General features: G+C 38.5%; 3 protein-coding genes across 3 annotated transcripts; 1 reads left to right on the top strand and 2 right to left on the bottom strand.

Moving 5' to 3' along the window:
• Positions 1-2,659: 2,659 nt before the first annotated feature.
• Positions 2,660-3,151, bottom strand: LOC120014161 (secreted RxLR effector protein 161-like). The gene has a single exon (XM_038866084.1). The coding sequence runs from the start codon at positions 3,149-3,151 to the stop codon at positions 2,660-2,662; it is 492 nt and encodes a 163-aa protein (XP_038722012.1).
• A 1,874-nt stretch (positions 3,152-5,025) lies between these two features.
• LOC120014160 lies at positions 5,026-5,904 on the bottom strand. Its single transcript, XM_038866083.1, has 2 exons — positions 5,529-5,904; positions 5,026-5,444 (listed from the first exon to the last, which is right to left on the bottom strand). The coding sequence occupies exons 1-2, from the start codon at positions 5,902-5,904 to the stop codon at positions 5,026-5,028; spliced, it is 795 nt and encodes a 264-aa protein (XP_038722011.1).
• A 2,120-nt stretch (positions 5,905-8,024) lies between these two features.
• Positions 8,025-8,592, top strand: LOC120014159 (uncharacterized mitochondrial protein AtMg00810-like). The gene is made up of 3 exons (XM_038866082.1): positions 8,025-8,032; positions 8,139-8,209; positions 8,279-8,592. The coding sequence occupies exons 1-3, from the start codon at positions 8,025-8,027 to the stop codon at positions 8,590-8,592; spliced, it is 393 nt and encodes a 130-aa protein (XP_038722010.1).
• Positions 8,593-9,524: the final 932 nt, after the last annotated feature.

Here is a 9,524-nt window from a genome sequence, read left to right as displayed (position 1 = left end):
GGATCCAAAGGTGAGACAAACTCTTGGGATAGGCCATAAGGTTGGATGCCTCTTTGAAGCTAGCAATCTCCATATTCCATCATCATTTATCTCACCACAATACATTGACTCAGCCTCTTCCACATCGTCTCTTCACCTATGGCATAATCACTTAGGCCATCCATCTGTTGACCGTCTCAAATCTTTGGTCTCTCAAGGTCAAATACAATGTGCTCCCACTGATGAATTTGACTATCTAGCCTGTCAACTGTCCAAGCAATCAGCACTGCCCTTTTCTAATAGTAATTCTATTTCCTCAGCAACATTTAATTAATTCACTCTGATGTTTGGGGTCCTTCTCCAATAGCTACCATGGGTGGATCTTGTTATTATGTTATTTTTGTTGATGATTTTTCCCGTGATACATGGTTATATTTTATAAAAAATCACTATGAACTTCCACAATTATACTTTGATTTTGATGCTATGATCAAAACCCAATTCTCTTGCAATATCAAAGTATTTCGTGCTAATAATGCTACTGAATATACATACTCTAAAATGCTCAGCTTTCTTCGCCAATAAGGCACCCTTCCTCATCGTTTTTGTCCTGGCACTTCTCAACAAAATGGGCTTACCGAGGGTAAACACAAGAATATTCTTAATCTTGTTCGCACTCTTTCCACATCTGCTTCTTGTCCTAAAATTTTTTGGGGAGTAGCTGCAGTCACTGCCATCTATATAATTAATCGTGTTCCCTCTCCCACCATCCACAATCAGTCACCTTATGAACGCCTCTATAATTGACCACCAAACTACTCTTTACTTAGGGTATTTGGGTGTACTTATTTTGTGTTACTTCAACCACATGAATGCACAAAATTGGACTCTCGTTGTGCTTATGTTGTTTTTTGGGGTATAGTGTGGAACAGAAAGGTTACCGATGTTGGGATCCTCAGTCAAATCGTCTACGTGTATCCCTTCATGTTGTTTTCTAGGAACACAAGATGTTCTCTTCCCTGTCCCAATTCCATCTCTCTCAGGTCTCTACCCTTTCACTCTTTATCGACCCTTCTGTTGATCTTTTTCCTACTGACAATACACCTCTACCCCCTATTTCAACAATTGACTCAACTATAGTGTCCACTGTGCCCTCTCTCCCAAGCTATCTGTTTCGTTAGAAGGATATGATCCAACAGATTATGATTCCACTGTTCCACCAGCTCGTCATAACAATCGGGTAAAAACTACCTCTACTAATCTCCATGACTATGTTGTATTTCTATTATTATTTCACATCATGAGCCTCACTCTTACCGTGAGGCCAGCTCTAATCCTTTTTGGCAGAAAGCAATGGATGATGAATTGTAGACACTTGTCCAAAATCACACATGGGATTTGGTGGAGTTACCCATTGGAAAGAATGCTATGGGATGTAAGTGGTTTTAAAAAATCGAAACCCCATCTGATTGAACTATTGATCTCTACAAGGCTCGTCTCGTAGCAAAGGGTTTCACACAGAAATATAGCATTGATTATGAGCAGACTTTTACACCGGTTGCTCGTCTAACCTTAGTCAGCAGTTTAATTGTTGTTTCTGCAGTTCATCATTGGGACTTATTTCAAATGGACGTAAAAAAGTGTTCCTTTAACTCATTGAAGAAGTCTAAATGCGCCCTCCTTCTGGCTATCCTCACTTTCCTCATCAAGTTTGTAAGCTTCATCGAGCTTTGTATGGGCTCAAGCAAGCTCCCCAAGCATGGTTTACTAAGTTTAGTTCCATTGTTGAGAATTTTAGATTCTCCTATAGCCCATATCAATCTACTCTCTTTATTTGAAAATCTGACCAGGGAATTATGCTACTACTCCTCTATGTTGACAATATGATACTCACTGGTGATGATACTTCCGGGATCTTGGAACTCAAGGCTTACCTTTCCCAATATGTTGAGAAAAAAGATTTGGTAAAACTCAACCATTTTCTAGGACTGGAGATTAATTCAAGCAACGAGGGACATTCACTATCACAAGCTAAATATGCCTCATATCTTCTTACCCGAGATGCCACCACAGATAGTGTTGGTTTGAGAATGCAAACAGGAAGATAAGATGAAGCAAATTTTAAGTGGATTTAGCAGGTAGACCATACCATATAAATCGTGTTCTTTCTTATTCAAAACAACTTACACATATAATCTATATATAGGAATTACATGCTGATTATTCGGTTAACATAACAAACGAGATTTCAAATCAACTAAATTCTTAAAAGCTTGCATAAATACTAGCTTCACTACTGAAGACTAGTTCTCCTCCACTGCTGAAGACCCAGCACATCCTTTAGTGCTTCCTGCTGACTTGGTATCATGTTGACCTGGTTTGTTATCCACAACACTCCCCTTCAAACTAGGTCTGCTTAAACTGCCTCCCTTTTGCTTCATTCCAAGCATGTCCCTTAACTTCGTGAAGCTTTTAAAGGATAATGGGTTAGTGAATATGTCAGCCACTTGCTCAAGTGTATGGCAATACTCCAACTTGATCGTTCCTTACTTGACATGATCCCTGATGAAATGAAATCTGGTCTCTATGTGCTTACTCCTTCCTTGTTGAACTGGATTTTTGGCCAACTTAATTGCAGACATGTTATCTACATAAATGGTTGTTGACTCCTGTGAGTACTTCAGAGAAGTGAGTAAATTTTAAGCCGAATTGCTTCACACATCGTAGATGCCACTGCTACATATTCTGCTTCACCTGAAGATAGAGCTACAATATTTTGCTTCTTTGATGACCAAGAGAAGGTTGTTGATGTACCAAAAAATACATACCCAGTGATACTTTTCCCCTCAAATGGATCTTCGCCCCAGTCACTATCTGAGTATCCAACCAGCTCAAAATTTTGACCGTAGGTATAATGTAGTCCAAAATTGAAGGTTCCTTTAACATACCTTAGAATTCTCTTGGCCGCCCGCCAATGTGACTCTCTTGGTGTCTCCATGTAATGACTTAGCAGGCTCATCCCATACACTATATCTGGTCTTGTTATAGTGAGATACCTTAGGCTTCCAATCAAACTTTTGTATTGTAAAGAGTTGACTTCTTCTCCCTCTCTTTCCTTGGACAACTTGTGATTTGTTACCATTGGAGTATTAACAATGTCATAATTACTCATATTAAATTTCTCAAGCAACTCCCCTATGTACTTCTCTTAAGATAAGAAGATCCCATAAGCTCTTTGTTGGACTTGAATGCCCAGAAAATAGGACATGAGTCCATTATCTGTCATCTCAAACTCTTGAAACATGTCTTGCTTGAATTGTGCAAATAGCTTTTCACTATTTCCTATGTAGAGAAGATCATAAACATATACACATAATATCATAAATTCTCCATTACCTCCTTCTTTGATATACACCGAATGCTCATATGGACACTTCTCAAATCCTTTTACAAGCAAGTAGCTGTTCAGTCATGAATTCCAAGCTCTTGGTGCCTGCTTAAGCCTGTATAATGCCTTCTTCAGGCGATAAACCTTTTCTTCTTCTCCAAAAATAGCAAAACCCTTAGGTTGTTGGACATATACCTCATTTTCAAGGACCCCATTTAGAAAAGCTGATTTTACGTCAAGTTGAAATACACTCCATTTGTGTGCAGCTACCAGAGAAAAAATAACCTTACTGTGTTGAATCTGACCACTGGTGCAAATCCTTCCTCCTACTCAATCTCATATTTCTGTCCATACCTCTTTACTACAAGTCTTGCTTTATAGCGGTCTATGCTCCCATTTGTTGCTCTTTTGATTTTGAAAAGCCATTTGACACCAATGGCTTTCTGATGTTGTTTCTGCATATAAACATAAGAGATTCACCTCCAATTCATCATCATACTCTATTATTGTTGTTTCTGCATATATGTCACTTAGACTTCTCATACGTGGGGGTGGTGATGAAATTGAAGAAGTAGGACTTACAGTATTTGTTTGTGTTGGAGTCAAAGTTGTCTTTGCCTCTTGTTGTTGCACTGTTTGAGTAGAATTTGGCTGTTGTGTCATATCCACCTACTCTTCTTGCACCAGAGTATCTCTTTTTCACTCGAGTCCCAATGCCATGCAATATCCTCATCGAACATCACGTCTCTGCTAATCACAACTCTCCTTTTAGCTGGATCATACAACTTGTATGCCTTGGACTCTTCATTATACCCCACAAATACACATCTTACTCCACGATCATCAAGCTTTTTCCATCTAACTTCAGGGACTTGAGCATAAGCAACACAACCAAACACTCTTAAATGTGCCACACTTGGTTTGATACCACTCCATGCTTTTTGTGGTGTATTGTGAACACTTTTGGTGGGACTCCTATTCAGCAAATAGACAGAGCATGCTACTGCTTCTGCCCAAAACTCTTTTGGCATGAGCTTTTCTTTGAGAAGTGTTCTGGTCATATCCATGATGGTGCGATTTTTCCTCTCTGCTATCCCATTTTGTTGAGGAGTGTAAACGGTGGTGAGTTGATGTTGAACTCCATTTTCTCTGCAAAAATTCTGAAATTCATTAAAGGTATACTCTCCTCCACGATCAGATCTTATAATCACAAGTTTGCATCCACTTTCAGTTTCACTTTGAGCCTTGAATCTTTTGAAAACTTCAAATGCAGCAGACTTTACTTTGAGAAAATATACCCATATTTTTCTACTGAAATCATCAATAAACGTGATGAAATATTTGTTACCTCCAATTGACTCTAGCTCAAGTGGTCCACAAATGTCCGTGTGTACCAATTGCAATAGTGTGGTTGCTCTCTTGGTTGCTGTAGTAGGAGACGATTGTCGCACTTGTTTTCCAAGTACACATGTGGCATATAGTTGGTTGAGCTCATGAATATTGGGAAGTCCCTTCACCATTTCATTCCTGGATAGTAACTTGAGACCATGAACATAAAGATGTCCATAACGAAGGTGCCACTTTTCTGTTTTGTTCTCGATATGGCTGGTCAGACATTGCTCAGATTGTGTGTTCAGTGTCAAAGGAAACATTTGATTTCACGTCTTTTGTACATGTGTAATTAACAGACCTTCTGAGTTTCTTAATTCAAGAGTGTTACCTTCCATATGTACCACATGCCTTTTCTCCAGTAGTTGTCCAAGGCTTAAGATATTACTCCTCATGGTTAGAATATAGTAGACATATGAAATCAGTGCAGTGCCTCCATTCTTTTGAAAAACAACAACCTTCCCTTTTCCTATGACAGCTAATTTGGTACCATCTCCTAGACTGACAATGCCATATGAACCTTCATGAAGTTCCATGAAAAACTCCTTCCTTCCATTCATATGATTACTAGCCCCAGTATCCAAATACCAGACCCTTCCATTTTCTAGTGGCTCACTTCCAGCTACTAACAATGTTGGTTCTTCCTCCAAATGGTCAGAACTTTCTGCAAGGTTTGCTAATTGGTCGCCTTTGTTTGGACAATCATAGGAGAAATATCTAAACTGATTGCAGTTCCATCATTGTACTTGTGTTCTCTGTGAGTTTCTTCCACGATATCCAAGTCCTCGTCCTCGTGAACTCGATCCTCCTCGTCCTCTTCCTCTTCCTCTTCCTCTTCCTAGACCACCATTACGATCATCAAGCACAAGTTTTGTTTTTAATGCTTGCTCCACAGCTGCTGCTTCAATATTGTTGTGAATATGAGTTTCATGTACTCGAAGACACCACAAGAGCTCCTCAATACTCATGGTGTCCAGATCTTTGGATTCTTCAATTGCTGTAACCACATGCTCAAAGCTAGGAGACAATAATCGTAGCATCTTTTCAACCACATGAACATCATCAAGCTTCTCTCCATTTCTACACATCTGATGCACAATTCCAATCAGCCTAGAATGGTAATCAGTCACAGTCTCATCTTCATTCATGTGAGCTGCTTCGAACTCTCCCCTCAACGTCTGCACACGCACCTTCTTGACACGTTCTACACCTTTGTAGATAACTCCCAGCTGATTGGACCTCTATTTTGAGGTTCCAATGTCCTTTAATTGGGATGTTCTAGCACTTAACTAATGTATTTTATTGTATTTTAGCTTAGTTTTACACTTACAAATGTTTCCTTTTGGTTTTGTAGAAATTGGACCTTGTTCGGGCAAGTTGAAGCACTTTTTGGGTATTTTTTGCTGTGAGGTGTCGGGACACCTCCAAGATGTCCAGACACTTCCTTTGAAAAATGAAACAAAGCCTATAACGAAGACTTGATGAAGCCTAGGTGTTCGGACACCTTGTTGCTAACCAGCAACTACAACTTAGATTTTTGAAGGGTTTTTTGGGTATTTCTTAATTGTAACCAATGGGGATTGATATTGTAAGGGTAATTAGGTATTTTTCATTGTAAAAAGAGGGGAAAACCCTAAGATTTGGGTTTCTACCTCATGGATTCATTCACTCTTGAACATCTAGCCTCCATAATTTTATTCTCTCTCTCTCTCTAGGGTTTTACTTGGTTCTTGTGATTTTTTTTGTAAACATTAATTTTCATCTATAAAATTGATGTTTATATCCATTATGATGAGTGCCTAAGTTTCTTTTCTAGTTTCTAGTCCTGAACGGTGGGTGCAAGGTTTCGATTACTCAAGGTATGCTCAAAGAATCGTAGCTTCGATTTCTCTCTTTTAATTTCATGATAGTTGTGTGATTAGATATATGAGAATGACATATTTGATTGTATTCTTGGGTCGTCTAGTCTAGGGATTTCATCTAATATGTTTGATTGAGAATTGTTAAACCCATTGCATGATTTCCATAATTAATTGAGTATTCCATTGCATAGTTATTAATTATGTGTATTGATGATAGGGTTTTGGGTTAATTTAGGAATGTGCATGGGAGAGTTATGGTTAATTGATATTTGAGTGTGGAACTAGGGTGTTAGCCAAGCCGAGCCTCAAGGGGGAACATTAATTCATAATATTAGGCGCTTATCCATTTGCGTTCATCGTAGATTAAGAGACCCGATGGCCTACATATATGAATTGAAGTCTTATATCCCAATTCTCTTTGCGTATGCATGATTGATAGTATCACATAATGCATTGTGTATGGTTGTGTGTGTTTACAATGATACCTTGAGTATGAGAACCAAGTAGCCACCGGGACGGATTAGATACTAGGTTTTTAATTAATTGTTTTAAATCCAATTCTCACTTGCTTTGGTTACAAAAATCACTTATTCTACCGAGTCATTCGGCCATTTTTATTACTTGTCTTTGTTTTGATATTCATTGTGTTTAGTAGTGTTAGCTAGTCAATTGCATATCATTCACCTTCAAATTTGCATTGCTTCCTCGTGGATAGATACCGGACTCACCGGTTTATTACTTGCCGATACCCTACACTTGGGGTAAGTACACACACACTTTGGTGTCGGACACCAGCTTGTCCCATACTTCTTTACTTGTGGCAGCCTCTGAAACTTTCTCAAATGTGTCATCTTGCTCAAGTCCTTGGTAGAGAAAGAATAGAGCCTTCTTGTCTTTATTTCGTTGTGCTTTGAGTGTGCTTTTCTAGTCAGTCGTGTATGCAGCCTCTTCCTCAATAGTTGGTTCTATGTAGCCAATGGTGACTATATCCACCAGATCATGTGACCCAAATAAGGCCTTGAATTGAATACACCACTTTTCATAGTTGTATTTCTTTAATACTGAAACATGAAGTTGCACAAGATTCGATGCCATTACTGCTCCGATACCAGTTTGTTGGTTTGAGAATGCAAACAGAAAGACAAGATGAAACAAATTTTAAGTGGATTTAGCTAGTAGAACACACCACATGAATCATGTTCTTTCTTATTCAAAACAACTTACACACATAACCTATATATAGGAATTACATGCTGATTATTCGGTTAACATAACAAACAAGATTTCAAATCAACTAAATTCCTAACAACTTGCATAAATACTAGCTCCACTACTGAAGACTAGTTCTCCTCTATTGCTGAAGACCAGGCACATCCTTTAGTGCTTCCTGCTGACTTGGTATCATGATGACCTGGTTTGTTATCCACAATAGATAGTAAGAGTTGCCCTACTCCTTTTGAACCCAATTCGAGACTTACTCCTTTGGATGATACACTCCTTGATGATCCCACCTTATATAGCCAACTAGTAAGGATCCTTGTTTATCTTATAGTCACTCGATCGGATATTTCACATGCTGTACACATTGTTAGTTAGTTCCTTTCTACACCACGGTCCACTCACTATGCTACAATTCTTTACATACTGCAATATATCAAAGGAACCTTAATTCATGGGCTTCATTTCTCTGCTGAGTCATCTCTAAAACTTCGTGGATATTATGATGCGGACTGGGCAGGCGACCTAACAGATCGTCGTTCAACAACTGGCTATTGTTTCTTTCTTGGTGATTCTCTTATTTCATGGTGTAGCAAGAAACAAACTGTGGTTGCTCATTCTAGCACAGAGGCTGAGTACCATGCTCTAGTAGATACCACTCAAGAACTTTTTTGGTTCCTAAGGTTACTTGAAGACATGGGAGTTACCCACTCTTGTGCCACTACCATCAGTTGTGACAATCGGAGTGCTATTTAGATTCCGCCTAATGATGTCTTTCATGAACATACAAAATAAATTGAAATTGATTGTCATTTTGTCCGATATCATCTCTCTTGTGGCACTATACGTCTCGACTCTATTTCCTCCATTGATCAAATTGCCGACGTATTCACCAAAGCACATCCTCCAGGACGTCTTCAGGTCTTAATTTCCAAACTCAAGTTGGCCTCCTTACCATCTTGAGTTTGAGGGGGGCTATTAGCTGTATATTAGTTGACTTTTTGTCATAATATTAGTGTGTGTATCAATTATCTAAATAATAGCCATAATATTGGCTTGTCAAGTAGCTGAAAGTTAACAATCATATTAGCTGTAACCATGTAATACATCCTAGAATCAAGCTAGCATCATATGTATATATATTGGGCCCAAGACCTAAGTGAATCATTGCAATAAACATATCACTCTTCCCCGAACATTCTTTACTTTAATATAAGGTATAATTTAAGTTATCGTACACGAATTAACTATGTTGTTACTTCGGTGTTAATTTTTTTTTCCACATTACGACTTGTCTCACAACCCTTACAAGATGACCCTGCACACAAAACTTTATTTCGCCGATGAGAATGTCAACAAGAATACTCGAATTGATGCGGTTGTTGTTCAAAGAGTAGGGGATCAACCATTGCAAGTTGACGAGGAAGATGATCCACCAGTAAGAATGATATTTGCTATTGTTAGGGCTTGGAATAGTAGTTTAAATGACAATCGAGTTGCATGTGCAGCGATGGCTGATGAAAACTAATGGTTGTCAAGCAGAAAAAGAGCGAACGATAAGACGCTTTGTTTTCAACCGTTACCTTAACCAAGAGTGAGCAAGGTTCTAAATTGCAATATATTCTTAGGTAAAATTTTGACTGTATTTTATTTTCTTTTTTCTGTTGCTGTTATGTGTGAATCAGTGA

This window comes from Tripterygium wilfordii, chromosome 14 (genome assembly GCF_013401445.1).
Source record: "Tripterygium wilfordii isolate XIE 37 chromosome 14, ASM1340144v1, whole genome shotgun sequence".
Lineage (NCBI taxonomy): Eukaryota > Viridiplantae > Streptophyta > Magnoliopsida > Celastrales > Celastraceae > Tripterygium > Tripterygium wilfordii.
Note: the sequence above shows the minus strand (reverse complement) of the source record. Positions and strands in the feature narration are given on the sequence as shown.

Bases quoted from the DNA above. Each gene is read 5' to 3' on its own strand.
- LOC120014161 (XM_038866084.1), bottom strand. From the start codon at position 3,151: ATGAGTAATTATGACATTGTTAATACTCCAATGGTAACAAATCACAAG.
- LOC120014160 (XM_038866083.1), bottom strand. From the start codon at position 5,904: ATGAATGAAGATGAGACTGTGACTGATTACCATTCTAGGCTGATTGGA. The intron at 5,445-5,528 runs GTGGAAGAAACT...GTCCAAACAAAG, and splicing joins AGGACGAGGACTTGGATATC to GCGACCAATTAGCAAACCTT.
- LOC120014159 (XM_038866082.1), top strand. The intron at 8,210-8,278 runs GTTAGTTCCTTT...AATATATCAAAG, and splicing joins ACATGCTGTACACATTGTTA to GAACCTTAATTCATGGGCTT.